This window comes from Lampris incognitus, chromosome 6 (assembly GCF_029633865.1).
Source record: "Lampris incognitus isolate fLamInc1 chromosome 6, fLamInc1.hap2, whole genome shotgun sequence".
In the NCBI taxonomy this organism is placed as follows: domain Eukaryota; kingdom Metazoa; phylum Chordata; class Actinopteri; order Lampriformes; family Lampridae; genus Lampris; species Lampris incognitus.
The window spans coordinates 64,383,674-64,402,588 of NC_079216.1; the positions used below are offsets into that span (position 1 = coordinate 64,383,674).

At 47.2% G+C, this 18,915-nt stretch overlaps 1 protein-coding gene across 1 annotated transcript; it reads left to right on the forward strand.

The window, feature by feature from the left end:
• The first annotated feature begins 211 nt into the window (after window positions 1-211).
• fkbp4 (FKBP prolyl isomerase 4) lies at window positions 212-11,172 on the forward strand. Its single transcript, XM_056281853.1, has 11 exons — window positions 212-935; window positions 1,584-1,728; window positions 1,812-1,954; window positions 2,075-2,195; window positions 4,930-5,086; window positions 7,802-7,892; window positions 8,025-8,108; window positions 8,676-8,861; window positions 9,797-9,940; window positions 10,069-10,164; window positions 10,280-11,172. The coding sequence occupies exons 1-11, from the start codon at window positions 843-845 to the stop codon at window positions 10,355-10,357; spliced, it is 1,338 nt and encodes a 445-aa protein (XP_056137828.1). The 5' UTR covers window positions 212-842; the 3' UTR covers window positions 10,358-11,172.
• Window positions 11,173-18,915: the final 7,743 nt, after the last annotated feature.

Consider the following 18,915-nt stretch of genomic DNA (forward strand, 5'->3'; position numbering starts at 1 on the left):
AAACAGCCTATAACCTACAACTTCGTCGAGCGCGCCAAATGGCGGCGCGTCACTCGCTCTCTGACCAATAGGAGACGACGGACGACACGGGCCGCGCGTTCGGGTAACGCGGAGCGGCCCGCCGGGGCGGCTCGCGTACGTGCTCGGCCGCTTCCGGCGGTGACGTTAACGAACGTCTCGTTAGGCGCTTCTCGCAACATGTCTGCGAGTCCGCTTTTGGGTGGCGGGGAGCTTATCGTTCGCGCGCGAGGCGCTCGCCGTCGGGACACCGCCCGCCCGGACCTCAGCGGACCGTTTCGTCGGTGACGCCGACGAAACGAGCCCTCGCTCCCCACCCACATTGTCTGGAAAGTTCTCCGGCGCTCCCCTTCCGCCGAGGTGCCAGATCGAAACGGAAGCGCGGAGCGGCGTGTGGGGCCACTCGCAACCTCCTCGGAGTTCGGCACCCTTTCTGTGTGTGGGGGGAGAGGAAAAAAAAGAAGAACCGAACGAGAAACAAACAAAACGAAACCTAACAAAAAAACGCGTTACTTGCGCGTTGCCTTCAGTCTGCACAGGCGTGCCTCGTCTAGCTAGCTAGCCAGCTAGCTAGCTGTTGCGTAGGTTTTTGCAACAGCACCCAGAAAGTAGGGGAAAGCCTGTTCGCCGCCTAGCTTGTTCGCCGCCTAGCCTGTTCGCCGCCTAGTTTAGCTTGTTCGCCGCCTAGCCTAGCTTGTTCGCCGCCTAGCTTTAGCGTGAAAGCGGTTTGTTGTTTAGCCGAGGTCGTTCTACGGTCGGCAGCAGTCGCTAGTGGGCTTTGATTCGCGGGTCGGAGTGGTAGGCGAGTCCGTTACTATACAGCCATGACTGCGGAGGAGCAAACGAGTGAAGGGCAACAAAGCATCCCAATCGAGGGAGAGGATATCACGCCGAAGAAAGACGGGGGCGTCTTAAAGGTAACAATCTGCGGCGTGGTGGTGGGGGGGGGGGGTTTAATTTGGGCAATCGGTGGTGAATCGGCTGTTAGTCGGCTACTCGTTATTAGCTTGCTTTGGCTAAGCTAACGCGGACAAGCGAGGGCTAAGCTAAAGCTAGCGCCGCTACACGACGTGCTAATGTTGATTAGCTGCGATCGTGGCTTCGAACACGTGTTCATTTCTCTCCGTAACGTTGATGTTTTTGGGGCAAACGTCACATAATCCGCCAAGCGTGATTTTCCCTGTTTGTGAATGGGTTAATGTCAGATGTTTAAGGGGTGAGCTACTAGTTGTCCAGCTACCCATCTTCATTTGGCACTTTCTAGAAGGGTCTGGAGGAGGAGCAACTCCCAAAGCTAATAGCGACTGATTGACACATTGGACCCCCCCGCCCCAAGCACTGCCCCTGTGCCTCCGTATCTCGGTTATCTATGCACGTTTCCAGGTGTCTCACAAAATGCAAATCAGAATTTTGTCATCCATAATGTTGGATTGTGCAACTGTTAAGCACAATACACGAGGGGTATGTTAATCCAGCGTCTCAGTCTGTTGTGTGGAATGGCCATTTTTGTCGTTTAACCCCTCTCTCTCTCTCCCCCCCCCCCCCCCACAAACGTCTCTGCCCAGTTGGTGAAAAGGGAAGGCACAGGCACGGCGCTGCCTATGCCAGGTGATAAAGTGTCCGTACACTATGTGGGAACGCTTCTGGATGGTACTGTGTTTGACTCGAGCAGGGATGCAGGAGAGAAATTTTCGTTCGATCTGGGCAGAGGTTGGTACTTATCAGTCACATACCCGAGTATTTTCCTCATGTGACTGTACACCGTATACTTATGCTCCCCTGTCTTTTTGTAGGTCAAGTGATTAAAGCATGGGACGTTGGTATAGCTACAATGAAAGTGGGGGAGCTTTGCCAGCTCATCTGTAAACCGGAGTATGCTTACGGATCTGCTGGCAGCCCACCCAAGATACCCCCCAATGCCACACTGGTGTTCCAGGTAATAAAGAGCAACCACAGGCTACTCTAATTTTTATTTATTTATTTTTATTATTATTGTTTTATTTCACATTACAAACCGTGGTCTTTGTTTTTGTTTTTCATGTTGGGACATCATTAGGTGGAGTTGTACGAGTTCCATGAGGACGACATTACTGAGGATGAGGATGGAGGAATCATCCGTCGCATCCTCACTAAAGGCCAGGGCTATTCCAAGCCCAATGAAGGATCAAATGTTGAAGGTAGCTATGCACTGAGCGAGTTCATAATTGATAGGTTTCTTTTCCCTAACAATGAGAATTGGATGCAAGGCAGCCTCTCCATTAGGGGTGGGAATCACCAGAGGCCCCATGATACGACATTATCATGATACTTAAGTCACGATACAATAGTGTTGCAATTTTAAACATTTTCCGATATGCTGAGTAATGCGATATGCATATATTGCAGTGTATTGCTTTTTTTCAATTGCAAATTATGTCCCCAATGGAAAACTGTCAACATCTGTTTTATCCAATAAGTTTTCAGTTTGACCTCGCCAGAAAAAGAAAAAAAAACTCAGCACTACCATCTAGTGGACTGAAAAGGCAATTGATTTTATTCTAGTACTGTACCAAAAAGTGAAATTCGTGTTCGCAATTTATATTAAAAAAAGATTGATACTTGGCGTCCATGTATCGATAAATATTGCCACTGTGGGAGCGCAAGAATGAAGAGACCAGTGTTGTAGTACTCGAGTCCTGATTTTCAGGACTTGTGACTTTACTTGGACTTGAGCACTGATGACTTGGACTCGAGCATTGACTGCATTCGGACTCGGAAGTTGGAGATGAGGACTTGGACTTATAATTGATAAAGACTGTTTTTTTTTGTAATAGGCCCTAATAATTTGGCATAAGATATTTATAGCTATATTAATACTGTATCATTATTCAATTTCATGCAAGGGTAGGCATGTGTGTTCCACCTACATGCAGATTCACATGCATACCTTCATGTTCAGTAACAGTTAGTGCTAAGGTGCCTAAAGAGACGCCCCGCATTGTGCGTTTTGCTTACATGGATTTTACATCAAATTCCAGCAAGAGCGCTGCTAGATTTTTGATATGTAAATGAACTATTGAGGAGAAGGTGCCAGAGTGGAGTACTGGAACCCATCTTGGAACTTGACTCAGACTCAACCTTGATGACTCGGACTCAGGTAATGGGGACTTGACTCGACTCAGATTCTTCTTTGGGGACTTGGACTCGAACACTGGGGACTTGACTCGGACTTGATGTTTAGTGATTCGACAACAACCCTGAAAGAGACAATGAGACGGGTAGCAACGCATGCACATACTGGCCGGTTGGCAAGGAAAATCTTGTTGGCCGACTCGCGGTATTCCTTGGTGTCAGAGAGCGGTGAACTGGCCAGGGCGGTCCACGCTGGAAGTTATTGTAGGAAAACGTGGGTGAAGAGGAAAGCGGGATTAGCTGAGGCTGAAATGGCTAACAACCTTTCCATCAGGTCTGACAGCTTGCTGTCGCCGAAGCCACTAAGCAACAGAATCCGGTCGGCCTTCTCCATCTCCAACAGCTCGAAGGATTTCAACAGAAAGGCTCTGATGGCGTAATACTTGCCCGTCACCGGAGGGTCGTCAAGTAAGCCAAGAGCCCATACGGATGTCGAGGAATCCTACACCGCTACGGCATAATACTTCATGGAGTCGTCGCTGTTTCCTCGGAGTTGGAACTGGGCCTCGATGTGCTGGAACCAAGACCTTGGGCTGTTCTGCCAGAATTCGGGCAATTTCAGCATCATGGCGTATATGCTAGCGCCGCAGCCAGCTGTGTTAGCCTCATTGGAAAAGGCAGCGCTGGTAGCTTCGTCTGCTGACATGTTGGAAATCAACATGCAGGGTCACCAATTGTGGGAGTGCAGGGATGAAGAGATGAGACAGTTTCTTTTTTGGGGGGGGATTCCCCCCCCTTTTCTCCCCAGTTGTACTTGGCTAATTACCCCACTCTTCCGAGCTGTCCCAGTCACTGCTCCACCCCCTCTGCTGATCTGGGGAGGGCTGCAGACTGCCACATGCCTCCTCCGATACATGTAGAGTCGACAGCCGCTTCTTTTCATGTGACAGTGAGGAGTTTCACCAAGGGGGATGTAGTGCGTGGGAGGATCACGCTATTCCCCCCAGTTCCCCCTCCACCCCGAACAGGCGTCCCGACCAACCAGAGGAGGCGCTAGTGCAGCGACCAGGACACATACCCACATCTGGCTTCCCGCCCACAGACACGGCCAGTTGTCTGTAGGGATGCCCGACCAAGCCAGAGGTAACACGGGGGTTTGAACCGGCGATCCATGTGTTGGTAGGCAATGGAATAGACTGCTGCGCTACCCGGACACCCCCCCCCCCTTCAGTTTCTCTTAAGACCTTTGCCGGGTTGTTTTAGTCCTTCCACCAAAAACAGAATACACAAGCATGTAGCGTGTTTACCAGCTAACCGATTTCCCCAAACACCACGCCTCCCGGAACTCTTGTCTCGTGAGGCCCGTCTAACCTTAACTCTTAAAGGGCCCGCAGAACATTAAGGTGAATGTCTCAAGTTCTTAAGTGCAGCCGCCACGTCATGCAAAATGTTGCGATATTATGCTGTATCGACCCCCCGCCCCTGCTCTCCATGGTTCAGATAGGGATGTGTAATAGATTTTAATTTTAATATTTTGTTCTTGTGATGTGCTGAAAATGGTACTGATCAGTAGAAATGCCGCTAATAAAACCAAATATGAATATAATACACTGTTTTCAGGGCTGTTTACTAATATTGAATTCTGGGTGGTAAGTCTGGGTATTTAAGTGATTAGTTGATGAATGTTACACGTAAAATAACCAGTTAAAATTTGCATTTGCTTGTTGCTGTCAAACCTCTGTACGTGTTTACGTGTTTGTGATGGGCCTAACTAACTAATCGTTTTTATTTGTCTTAAAGTGACTGTGGAGGGGACCTTCGAAGACCGCATTTTCGACCAGAGAGAATTGAAGTTTGAAATTGGAGATGGAGAGAACCTTGGTTTGCCATATGGTGTGGAGAAAGCGATCATGGCTATGGAACAGGAAGAGGAGGCCAGCTTCACTATTATGGCCAAGTATGAGAACATGTGCCCAGGGTTTTCCACTAGTGCATACAACGTCTGGCTGGCTGAAAATATCGCACATTTTTAAGGCTGTTTTTTTTAAAAAAAAATTTTTTTAGTAAAGATGGTAAACATTTATTACACTGCTCTTACTTTTAATAGGACTAGTAGGGCAAATAGTAGGCTTATTTTTACATTGGCTAAAATTTGTTTAGTGATAAAGTATCTATCAGGTTTAATGGATATAATTAACCCTTGAACCCGGTCTCACCATTCTGCGTACAAATAACATGATATTACACTTTCACATTGTATGCTATGCGTACGCCAAAATCCAACTTAGCGTGCAGATGATACACCGATCCTTTCCATTAACTTCTGTGGAGAGCTGATGTGTCCAAATACCGCGCGTCACCTTGAACGGTCATGACGTCACCAGCGAGGCTCAGTTTGCCCTTGAGGCTCAGTTTGCCCAGTTCACCTGATGCGCGGACATCCACAAGCAGGTAAGCCGGGGAAACAATCTTTTTGTAATTAAATCATGGTATTAACGGTAGTGTTTTAGTTATTCGCCCTGACCCTGGTTGTGGATGCCCGCGCTTCTGGTGAACTGAGCCTCACCGGTGATGTCGTGACCGTTCAAGGTGATTCGTGGTATTTGGACACATCAGCTCTCCGCAGAAGTTAATGGAAAGGATCGGCATATCATCTGCATGCTAATTTGGATTTTGGCGTACACGTTTCACGCCAAGTGTGATGTGGTGTTATTTGTAGGCAGATTGGTGAAACCGGGTTGAACCCTTACTCAAACAAAAACATGAAATAGGATATTGTAATCTGGATGCCATTAAAATTACATTTTAAGGTGATTTTTTTTTTTTTTTTTCATTTTGTATAAACTGACATAACAGGTTTCCTGAAGAAGGAAGACCGAGTCCTCTGTGTCTGGCATGATGGTGTTAGAGTCCTCTGTGTCGGGCTTGATAGTGTTCAGAGTCATCTGTGTCGGGCTTGATGATGTTGGAGTCCTCTGTGTTGGGCTTGATGGTGTTAGTCATCTGTGTCAGGCTTGATGATGTTATTTTCCTCCTGTGTGAGATCAGCCTCTCTGTAGTATGATAAAATATGATGAACGAATGAAGTTGTTAGTAAATGCTGTGGGCGGGACGAAGCTGCAGACCTCTGTAGGTCTACATCAACGTTTGATTTTGATTGACACTTGTCATTCCCACACGATAAACCCCAGGAAAGAAGAACCGACTTCACACTTGATTGGACGATAAGCCCTCGATCAGCCCTGGGGGGTGTGACTTCTAAAGGGGTAATATGAACACGGCTGTTAAAGCTGGACGCCGTCACATCCCTCCTTACGTACTGTAACTGGCAATAGGGGTGTTTTCTTTCTTTGAAATGTTCATAGATGAGGCTGAATTACAGACCACACAGTACATTGATAATTCTGAGTGCGTTTCCAGATGGTTCGAGGCGATCTCGCCACGTAAGTTTTTGCAATTGAACCACAAGCGTTCATGGCCACAATGCCTGTTTGTCAGTCAAATGTGTGTTAAACCTCGGAGTGCTGCACCTCGTGTTAGTCAGAATGGGCATATCTGAGAGCATGGCGGGTGGAAAAAAAAAATATGTGGGCTTTACTGATTTGGGAGGTTTCAGTGGCAGGACCGGCGTGAAAAGCAGTATAATATAGAGTAGACGGGCAAGACAGATGGGATCTAAAACGACATCCGTCAATAAATCCACGTGAAAAGCAGTTCACAGGAAGGGGAAAAAAACCCATTGGACTTAAGTTGGCAAACCCTGCAAGTTTGTCGCCTCATCGCCTGTCCTGCCTACTCCTGGTGTGACTGATGACAAGCAGGCACATGCAGGCATTGTGTGAAGTTAACTTTCGCTTTCGTGATGTAGGCTCTGCTCAACTGGATGCAAATCACCTGACGTCAATACGGTGAGAAGCAACTCACTATGATTAAAAAAAAAACTAAGAAAGTAGTCGGCTGGAAATGTGTTAACATCTGGCGAGCTAGCCGATAGCCAGCGCTTATGGAAAACTGTGATCACGTGTCTTCCATACGGGGTTGTAGTCGTGTTCTAATAATATATTGAATTGCTGACATTTGGGAATATCGGCAATTATCAATCTGGTTGAAACAACATGGAGTTGTCTTAGCCCCCCCCCTTTTCTACCCAGTTGTATCTGGCCAATTACCCCACTCTCCCGAGCTGTCCCAGTCACTCGCTGCTCCACCCCCTCTGCTGATCCAGGGAGGGCTGCAGACTACCACATGCCTCCTCCCATACATGTGGAGTCGCCAGCCGCTTCTTTTCACCTGACAGTGAGGAGTTTCGCCAGGGGGACATAGGGCATGGGAGGATCACACTATTCCCCCCAGCTCCAACCCCCCCCCCCCCCCCCGAACAGGCACTCTGACCTTCCAGAGGAGGCGCTAGTGTGGCGACCAGGACACACACCCGCATGCGGCTTCCCACCCGCAGACACGGCCAATTGTGTCTGTAGGGACGCCCGACCAAGCCGGGGGTAACACGGGGATTCAAACCAGGATCCCCGTGTTGGTAGGCAATGGAATAGACCGCTACGCTACCCAGACGCCCCCCATCTTGGCTTTTATTTAGTGTAGATGCAAGATCTGTCAAAGTTGTCGAGGTGAATAATTTTTTTGTAACCCAACTAATGCAGTGTTCTTATTGCAGGTATGCCTTTGGAAATGCAGGAAGTACAAAGTATAACATTCCTGGTGGAGCGACACTACAGTACAAGATTAAGCTGGTAGCCTTTGAGAAGGTGCGGTGTGCTTATAATGCAAAAGCAACTTCCTTTTTGTTTCACAATGTGTGTTAAGTATGTGTGAAGCTCAGTGTGTTTTTGGAGAAAGTCAGCCCCTGTGGATGTGACTAAAATGGCTGTTTTCTATAGGCCAAGGAGTCCTGGGAGATGAACACATCAGAGAAACTGGAACAGAGTGCCATTGTCAAGGAGAAGGGAACACAGTACTTTAAGGTATGTAGTTAAGTGTTTTAGAAAAATACAGGAGGAGGTCCGGGTGGCATAGCGGTCTATTCCATTGCCAACCAACGCGGGGATCGCCGGTTCGAATCCCCGTGTTACCTCCAGCTTGGTCGGGTGTCCCTACAGACACAATTGGCCATGTCTGCGGGTGGGGAGCCGGATGTGGGTATGTGTCCTGGTCGCTGCACTAGTGCTTCCTCTGATCAGTCAGGGCGCCTGTTCAGGGGGGAGGGGGAACTGGGGGGAATAGCGTGATCCTCCCACGCGCTACGTCCCCTTGGTGAAACTCCTCACTTCTTTTCATGTGAAAAGAAGTGGCTGGGGACTCCGCATGTATCGGAGGAGGCATGTGGTAGTCTGCAGCCCTCCCTGGATCAGCAGAGGGGGTGGAGCAGCGACTGGGAAGAGTGGGGTAATTGGCTGGATGCAATTGGGGAGGGGGAAAAAAGGGGGGAGTCACACACAAAAAACGACAAACACAGGCAGTTACACAAAAAAAATTTTGTTCCTTTTTTTTTTTTTTTAATCCTATGTTGATGGCTTTATTTGTGTGTCTAGGAAGGGAAGTACAAGCAAGCGTCCATGCAGTACAAGAGAATTGTGTCATGGCTGGAACATGAATCTGGTTTGTCGGAAGAGGACAAGCAGAAGGCCGAGGCTTTACGACTGGCTGCACATCTGAACCTGGCCATGTGCTTTCTCAAACTACAAGAGCCAAACCAAGCTCTGGAGAACTGCGACAAGGTATCCGTTTCCCAACCTTCACTCGTCTGAATCCCCAGCTACACTGGGAGGTGGTTAAAAGTCACGAGGAACCCCGGGTATGCCATCACATACAGCTTTCATTACTGTGGCTATTCACAGCATTTAGATGCTAAAAGTTGCAGTCAGAATTGGAACAATGAGGGCGTCCGGGTAGTGTGGCAGTCTATTCCGTTGCCTACCAACACGGAGAACGCCAGTTCAAAACCCCGTGTTACCTCTGGCTTGGTCGGGCGTCCCAACAGACACAATTGGCCGTGTCTGCGGGTGGGGAGCCGGATGTCGGGTATGTGTCCTGGTCACTGCATTAGCGCCTCCTCTGGTCGGTCGGGGCGCCTGTCCGAGGGGGAACTGGGGAGAATAGCGTGATCCTCCCACGCGCTATGTCCCCCTGGCGAGACTCCTCACTGTCAGGTGAAAAAAGAAGCGGCTGGCGACTCCATAAGTACCAGAGGAGACGTGGTAGTCTGCAGCCCTCCCCGGATCGGCAGAGGGGGTGGAGCAGCGACTGGGACAGCTCGGGAAGAGTAGGGCAATTGGCCAAGTACAGTTGGGGAGAAAAAGAATGGGAACAATGGTAAAAATCAACATTTTCTTCGTACGTTTGCCAATAAATAAAACTACACACACCAGCTGACTAATAGATGGAAATGCTATAATTTGACAAGTTTTGTAGACTGCACTCATACCCCTTAGACTGTTGGTCAAAGGTTTCCAGTTTTTTTTGTTGTTTTTTTTATCTTTGTGGCACTGAAGACTAGTGCCCTGATTACACACTTCAGTAAAGGTAGCCGGGACACCCTGCACAATGTGTTAATATTTGGACAGACTAGTCACCAGGGTTACGGGGTTATTGTAGTGGATGAGTACTATGCATTAAGCCGGTTGTTATTCCCGTGCCCCCTTCCTCATTATAGGCCCTGGAGTTGGATGAATCCAACGAGAAGGCTCTGTTTCGAAGAGGGGAGGCTCTGTTTGCCATGAAGGAGTTCGACGAGGCAAGAGGGGACTTCCAGCGAGTCTCTCAACTGTACCCTGCCAACAAAGCAGCCAAGAGCCAGGTACAGCACTTAAAATGTCTCAGATAAGACTAAAAATTGTATAGTTTCTCAGGGCTATTGACTGTAGCCTGTGCAGTACCTGAAGAATGGTAGAACTGACACGCGACATCTCCCGTATATCCCGTCAGGTGGCTCTCTGTCAGAAACATATCAAGGAGCAGCATGAGAAGGACAAGCGTCTCTACGCCAACATGTTCCAGAAGTTTGCGGAGAGAGATGCAAAAGTAAGAGATTTGAGCATCTTAGATGTGTACAGCAACCACAAGGGGGCAGGATGACCATTCATTTGTATAAAAGGTGACGTTGACTAACTTGGCTTTTTCCCCCCCTGATACACAGAAGGAAGCGGTTAAGATGAAGAGTGAGAGCAAGGTGAATGGTGATGGCATGGGAGGTGAAAATGGAGCACAGGAGTGAAACGTTTCAGTCGGACGTGGCCGTTGCAGTCCATCTTTACTTCAGACTTTTGTAACTTCAGCTGTTTGTGTTTTTAAGGCGTGATTGTGTGTCTATAAATTGTCTGTGAGTGAGTATTGACGAGAGCACTGACCCATGTGCATGTCTTTTGCTGGCTTTGTGTCTGCTTTGGCCATGGCAGCTAGCTGGCTTTGCGGGGCTTCTCTGGCTAACGGGGACAGTCGGGGGGGGGGGGCGTGGCTTTAGATCAGTGGCAGCACCACCATCCCACTGTTTTTCACACACAGCCTCTTGTTTAGGGGGGGGGGGGAGTGTTAGGATATAACGTTGAAAATCTTCGACCCTCACCCGTCAAGGGCTAGAACGTTCACCTCGCACAGCCACGCGTTAATACACACCCTCTCACACCCGTGTTCTTTCTATCCATCCCATCACAGTTCTCCTTTTGTGGGCCAATGGATCAACTTTTTTGAACACCAGTTCAGTTGTGTGTGTGTGTGTGTGTGTGTGTGTGTTTTGAGTGTTCGGGTACCCGTGTCTCTCTGAGTACGCATGTAGCAGCACCGCAGACAGGAGTGTCAAGATGTTAGCCAGGTTAGCCATTCAACATGAAACGCGGTTCCACCACAGCAGGCAGGGTACAAGACGGTTCCTCGTTGCTTTGGAAATATTGACTTTGTTCTGTTTTGGGGTTTGTTTTTTTCTCTTTTTTTTTTCTTATGTTGTGCTTGTTATTTCTGTAATTTTAAAATGACTTAAATTGCATAACTGGAATATGTATGTAAAAGTAATAAAATAAAGTAGCTCCTCCTGGACTGAACGTGTTCTTACCGAGTGAGTGTAGCTCGTCTGAACTGTCGCGTGTTTTGTTCGAGATACAAAACGACTAAAAGCAGGCCTTGACTCATTACTAACTGCCACGGAGTACTTCGCTTGCTGATCATTTATTGGAATTGGGGCCCTGCAAACCTGATTATGCGGGCTGGGCCAAGTCTGCGTCGGGTCTATAGAGGCGTTGTTTCCAAAGCAAATGAGTTGAAGACAATCGGATATGCCAAAAGCCATAAGCTTTACGAGGAGGTCGTGAAATCTTAGCTGTTATATTCGCAGTACGTGTATCATCATCGGGGCGAGTGTCCTCGGATGGATCTGACCCTTTCACGCCACCCGTCTCTATCCGGCATGGCAGCTGGAAGGTCCTCAGATGGACATCCTGTGTCGTCAAGTCGATGGATGTCATTTCTTGCAGGTCTGTCCATTTTGGGTGACCAGAGCAGAGTGTCGCTTGCAAGTTCTTCTCGGATAGTGTTTTGAGGTGGTGGGTGTGTTGCCATAGAGACACTTCTTTGTAGGGTGCTTCTTCCAGGACGCATGTAGTGCAGCATTCTGGCGAAAGCCCCATCAAGTCTGGATTGGAGCCGTTCAAGCGAGGGTCCAAGAAGATGGTCCGTAAGTGAGAACGGACTCAACTGTTGCTGTATGTGTACTTTTTTCCCAAAGTACACGTGATCGCAAAGGTCTTTGCAGCGAAGCATGGGGAAAGATGACTTACCCTTTCATGCCATTTAATGTGGGCCCTGCCCGCCAGTCGGCTCAGCTTCCCAGTGTAGCTACACATGTCCACGAGAAGGGGACAGGGTTTTGGGCAAGAACTGACAAAAGGGGCACACCTGCAAAACCGCCTTTGGATTTTGTGGTAATGTTCAAAAGTGCCAAACGTTAATCTGAATTAATATTCATGTTTATGGCCAACAGATATTTAAAACGGGTCATTTTGACTCAAATGGAACACGTGGGTTAATTCAATTCAATTCAAAACTTTATTGCAGACTCGGTCCGTAACAGACAAAGACAAATAGGTAAAAGACAAACTCTAGAGCATTGTTTCCCACCCCATTCCTCAAGGACCCCCTATCCTGCAGAGTTTCATTGTAACCCTGCATAGGTAGCCCTGCTTGTACTTACTCGACCAATCATCTCGCAGCACTTCATTATGCAAGGTGTGCAACATCTGACAAAATTCATTGCTGATTGGTTGAATAACTACAAACAGGTACCTGTTCAGGGTTGCAAAGAAAATATGCAGGATAGGGGGTCCTTGAGGACTGGGTTGAGAAACACTGCTCTAGACAATACACGAGTAAACACAATAAAATCTAGACAATACGCAGAGTAAACACAATAAAATCTAGACAATACTCAGGGTAAACACAATAAAATAACATAAAAGGAACAAGTCAGTGTCTTATAAGAAGGCAGCTGTACCAGTGGTCCCACTGCCGGGATTGGCAGCGTGTGGCTCTGACTCTTATATTAATTAAACTCATGAGGATTACATTATCAGAGTCACTGAGCCGGCCAATAAATTTATACATGAGATTTCCCAGAAGAGCCTGAAAGGTGTTGACTCCCCGCAGCTACAGACGTTTCACTTGCACTACACCACCTCTTTTTAGTAGTGTTCTCATAGCATCATTATAAGCTACTCGAAGCCTCTGTAAGCTTGCTTTTTTATAGTTTGACCACAGGTGTGCAGTATAAAGTGGTGTACAATATGTAGTGTGACCACAGGGGGGCAGTATAAAGTGGTGTACTATATACAATTTGACCACAGGTGTGCAGTATAAAGTGGTGTACAATATGTAGTGTGACCACAGGTGTGCAGTATAAAGTGGTGTACAATATGTAGTGTGACCACAGGGGGGCAGTATAAAGTGGTGTACAATATGCAGTTTGACCACAGGTGTGCAGTATAAAGTGGTGTACAATATGTAGTGTGACCACAGGTGTGCAGTATAAAGTGGTGTACAATATGTAGTGTGACCACAGGGGGGCAGTATAAAGTGGTGTACAATATGTAGTTTGACCACAGGTGTGCAGTATAAAGTGGTGTACTATATGCAGTTTGACCACAGGTGTGCAGTATAAAGTGGTGTTCAATATGTAGTGTGACCACAGGGGGGCAGTATAAAGTGGTGTACAATATGCAGTTTAACCACAGGTGTGCAGTATAAAGTGGTGTTCAATATGTAGTGTGACCACAGGGGGGCAGTATAAAGTGGTGTACAATATGCAGTTTAACCACAGGTGTGCAGTATAAAGTGGTGTTCTATATGCAGTTTGACCACAGGTGTGCAGTATAAAGTGGTGTACAATATGTAGTGTGACCACAGGGGGGCAGTATAAAGTGGTGTACAATATGCAGTTTGACCACAGGTGTGCAGTATAAAGAGGTGTTCAATATGTAGTGTGACCACAGGTGTGCAGTATAAAGTGGTGTACAATATGCAGTTTAACCACAGGTGTGCAGTATAAAGTAGTGTACTATATGCAGTTTGACCACAGGTGTGCAGTATAAAGAGGTGTTCAATATGTAGTGTGACCACAGGGGGGCAGTATAAAGTGTACAATTATGCTAGTCTGAACAGAGACATCTTCACGCTAACTGAACACATACCAAACTTGTGTGACAGAGTGTTTGCTTGTGTGTACATCATGCAGCGTTGCCTATAAACATCATCATCGTCTGTCATTTGTTCGGTAATATAATGTCCAAGATATTTCATCTTATTACATACCCCACGGTTATTATCAGACAATTTAAAATCAGGACATGTTAGATGATTGACCTCTTTGGTTGTGCAGATCATGACAACACTCTTACTAGCATTGTGTTTGATATCATGCTGCACACCAGACACACAACATATATCAAGGAGCTGCTGGAGACCAGCGCTACAGGGACTAAAAAGGACAAGGTCATCTGCATACATGATGTGGTTCACCAAGGTATTACCCATCATGCACCCAGTGTTACAGGCTTTCAGCTGCTTGAACAAATCAGCAGTATATAAACTAGAGAGCTGGAGACAGAATTCCTCCTTTGTCTGACACCACTGCTAACCCCAAATGGGGCTGAAACACTATTACCCCATTTTACTTGCATAGTCTGGTGGGCATACCAATAAGCCAGGATTCTCACAATGTATTTAGGCACCCAACTTTCTATGATTAACACAATCAAAAGCTTTAAAAGCATCAATAAAACACGTAAGAAGCGATGAGTTTTGGCCTCTGTATTTGTTAATAATTTCCTTTAAGGCATGTATGCATAAGTCATTGGCATGTTTAGCTTTAAAACCAAACTGGTTATTGGTGGAGTTGATAAATTCATGCACTCTATCCAGCAGGATTCTTCCTAGGACTGTTGACAGCATGCTGGCTAGAGCTGTAGGCCTGTAGTTCTCTAGCCTGCCTACTGGACCAGCTTGGTCCTTAATGACTGGCGCTAACAGCACAGACAACACTGAGTCTGGGTTAAATTTGAATTCTGACTCAAATGAGCCAAACTCAGCAAATCTAGAATTTACTGGTTCCGCGGCGTTTTTATCCCAAATCGCGGCGCTCAAACTCATTTGAATTGTGATTATATGAATACTATATTAGAAAAAAATGTTATCACCCAGAACAGAAAAGGTGTAGACATGACACTGATAGATTCACTAAACTATCGTGTCTAACGGTTTATTAAATTGAATAAAACACTTTCTGGTGGGTAATGTTCTGTATTGGTGTTTCTGATGGGAAACACCAGGACCAGGTGATAACGATAGAAACCATTATTTCTGAGAGAAATCATTAAAAATCATTAGATCGGCGTCCAAAAACACCAAAACCTGGTTTTGGTGGCTTCCTCTATTCAGGATCCTTTGAGGATATAAATGGGGGGGGGGGGACCCACCACCTTTCACCCAGACTGAAATGCACTGTCAGAATATCTATCATGGATGTCATCGTGGGCGCTCACCAGAGCCAACTACCCCTTAGACACAAGCGCCTAAACTATATAAAGGGCAGGTTTACTTACCCTTGTACACTTCACCTGCTGTTGTAAATGGACTAATTTGCCACAAATGATGTCCAATGTAAAAGGTTTAGGGTAACTAGTTATCGTAGCGTTGTGTGCTACAGGTCAAAGATGGAAGTCCTCTCCGCAGCACGTTTGGAGAGGCCCACAGAAGCCCTTAAAATGACGAGTGGGGTGATTTGATTGTTTAGTCACAGATTTGAACCCGTGTTAGTTGTCCTCGAACGGCAGCTTTCCCTACACGTGTGGAGACGTCGCCGTCCACCTGCGGACAGCATCTCGGCACAGTAAGATTGAGTATGCCGTATTTCTGTCCGTCACCCACGTGTCCACCTGAATTGGTGATTGAATGAAAGGAACACCACAGCCTACCATGTTCACATCCTGCACCACTCCTACATCTCTGCCCCTCCCGACGTCCTCGTACAATACCACACCTCCTCTCTCGGTACCCTGTCATACGCTTTCTCTAAATCCACAAAGACCCAATGTAACTCCTTCTGGCCTTCTCTATACTTCCCCATCAACATTCTCAGAGTGAAGATCGCATCTGTGGTGCTCTTTCGTGGCATGAAGCCATACTGCTGCTCGTCACCTCTCCTCTTAACCTAGCTTCTATCACTCTTTCCCATATCTTCATGCTGTGGCTGATCAACTTGATACCTCTGCAGTTGGTTCAGTTCTGCACGTCGCCCTTGTCCTTGAAAACGATATGTCAGGTAGGTCATCCGGACCAACTGCCTTTCCACTCTTCATCCTCTCCATAGCTGCCCTCACTTCCACCATGCTAATCCACCACACTTCCCTGATTCACTGGCCCCACATCATCCAACCTTCTCTCTTTCTCATTTTCTTCATTCATCAGCCCCTCAAAGTACTCCTTCCACCTTCTCAGCACACTCTCCTCACCTGTCAGCACATTTCCATCTCTATCCTTGATCGCCCTGACCTGCTGCACACCCTTCCCAGCTCAGTCCCTCTGTCTAGCCAATCGGTAGGAGGCATTTTCTCCTTCCTTAGTGTCCAACCTCTCACACAACTCACCATACGCATTTTCGTTTGCCTTCGCCACTTCTCTCTAAGTAAGCTTTACGCTGCACCTCCTTGCACTCCTGTCTACTTTCTTCATCTCTCTGACTATCCCGCTTCCTCTGTGCCGCCCGCTTCCTCTGTATACTTTGCTGTACTTTCTCGTTCCACCACCAAGTCGGGCGGCACGGTGGCCCAGTGGCTAGCCTCACAGCCTCACAGCAAGAAGGTCCTGGGTTCGAACCCTGGGGTTGTCCAACCTTGGGGGTCCTCCCAGGTCGTCCTCTGTGTGGAGTTTGCATGTTCTCCCCGTGTCTGTGGTGGGTTTTCTCTGGGTGCTTCAGTTTTCCCCAACATCAAGAAGACATGCATGTTAGGTTTCCTGTCTGTGCCCCTGACCGAGGCATGGCAAGACCAACTGGAGTTGGTCTTCGGGTGCTGCACGGCGGCTGCCCACTGCTCCTAGCGACACAGTTAGGATGGCTTAAACGCTGAGAAGGAATTTCCCCACGGGGATATAATAAAATAGTAAAAGAAAAAAGTCTCCTTGTCTTCCTTCCTCTGTCCTGATGACACACCAAGTACCTTCCTAGCTGTCTCCCTCACTATTTCTGCAGCGGTTGCCCGGCCATCCGGCAACTCCTCACTACCACCCAGTGCCTGACTTAACTCCTGCCTGAACTCCACACACACAACAGTCTTCCTTCTTCAACTTCCACCATTTGATCCTTGGCTCTGCCTTCACTCTCTTCCTCTTCTTGGTCTCCAAAGTCATCCTACAGACCACCATCCGATGCTGCCTAGCTACGTTCTCCCCTGTCACTGCAGTCTCCAATCCCTTTTAGATGGCACCTCCTACATAAGATATAGTCCACCTGTGTGCACTTTCCTCCACTCTTGTACGTCACCTTGTGTTCCTCCCTCTTCTTGAAATATGTATTCACCACAGCCATTTCCATCCTTTTCACAAAATCCACCACCATCTGTCCTTCCACATTTCTCTCCTTGACACCATACCTGCCCACCACCTCCTCATCACCTCTGTTCCCTTCACTAACATGCCCATTGAGGTCCGCTCCAATCATCTCTCTCCTCCTTGGGTACCCTCTCCACCACTTCATCCAACTCACTCCAGAATTCTTCTTTCTCTTCCACCTCACACCCAACCTGCATTCATCATCACACCTTCGATTCCCAGCTTCATACTCGTCACTCTGTCTGACACTCTCTTCACCTCCAACACACTCTTGACATCCTCTTCCTTCAGAATTACCCCTACCCCATTTCTCCTCCCATTTGCACCGTGGTAGAAGAGTTTGAACCCGCCTCCGATACTCCTGGTGTTACTCCCCTTCCACCTGGTCTCGTGCACACACAGCATGCCTGCCTTCCTTCTCTCCATCATATCAGCCAGCTCTCTCCCTTTACCAGTCATAGTGCCAACATTTAAAGTTCTGACTCCTCCACACTCCTATACCCTTCCTCCTCTCCCGCTGCCTCCGGACATGCCTTCCCCCTCTCCTTCTCCTCCTCCTTCACCCAGCAGTAGCATAGTAGCATCTAGTCTGGATGAAACTAGCGCACGAATAAGGGTCTCGACATCAGCAGTGGCAAGAAGTAAATGTCTTTTTCTTTGGCCTTCCTTTGATTGGCAGATTACAAGCGCTCCTGCAAGAAAAACATCTTTATGACCTCCTCCTTTTTAAGAGACGCACAATGACAGGGCAACATCACAGGCTGTGATAGGGTACAAGATGCAAAAACTAAATACACAACAGTTTTTGTGGATTAACTGGGGAAAAAATCACCTTGGGAAGATCCAAATAAACTCGCATTTAAATGTACAGGTTGTGGCAACAATATTCCTTGGCAAGGACAATGAACAATCTCAATCTCTCTCTCTCTCTCTTTCTCTCTCTCTCTCTCTCTCTGTCTATCTATCTATCTATCTATCTATCTATCTATCTATCTATCTATCTATCTATCTATCTATCTATCTATCTATCTATCTATCTATCTAGTACAGGGTAGAAAATATGCAAAGTAAATTTCATGACCTTTGAGAGATCATCATTTGAGGATTTCCCACAGAAGATGATCCTCTATCCTTTGACTATGGACAGGGAATTTTCCATTCTGAGAGAGAGATGTAGCTTTTCTGTACTTTTTCAAACCAGGGTTGGCTTAGCCAGTTCCCCCGGCAATTCCATGAACTGGCTCCTCATCTCAGTCCCAAGGTGAAATTTCAGTTAGCTTCCTAACAGCGCCAATCCCGAGATGTACCCGTCGAGGACAGAAGTGATCCCTTCCCTGGGCCGGATCTCTGCCGTCTCAGCCAGGTCAGCGTGCCCTGTCACAGAATCACCGGTGTCGGCTTTCGGATGCGACTCCCCTTCCCTTTGATCAAGGCCTCGGAGTCTGCAAGGTACGCCGCGTACATCACAATAAGGTTTCAAAGGTGAGGACCATTAAAGTTCCAAAAATAGCCATAAGGATTACACAACTTCCCTCAGAGTTTCGCCAGTGAGCCCATAAAAATGATCTTAATTAGCTTAATAGGCCTATGACGTAATACAAATGAGCTACATGGAGTTTAATAAACATAAAATGCATTTCTTTTACATCTCACCGCTTCTACTGGCTAAGCCATGGATATATATAT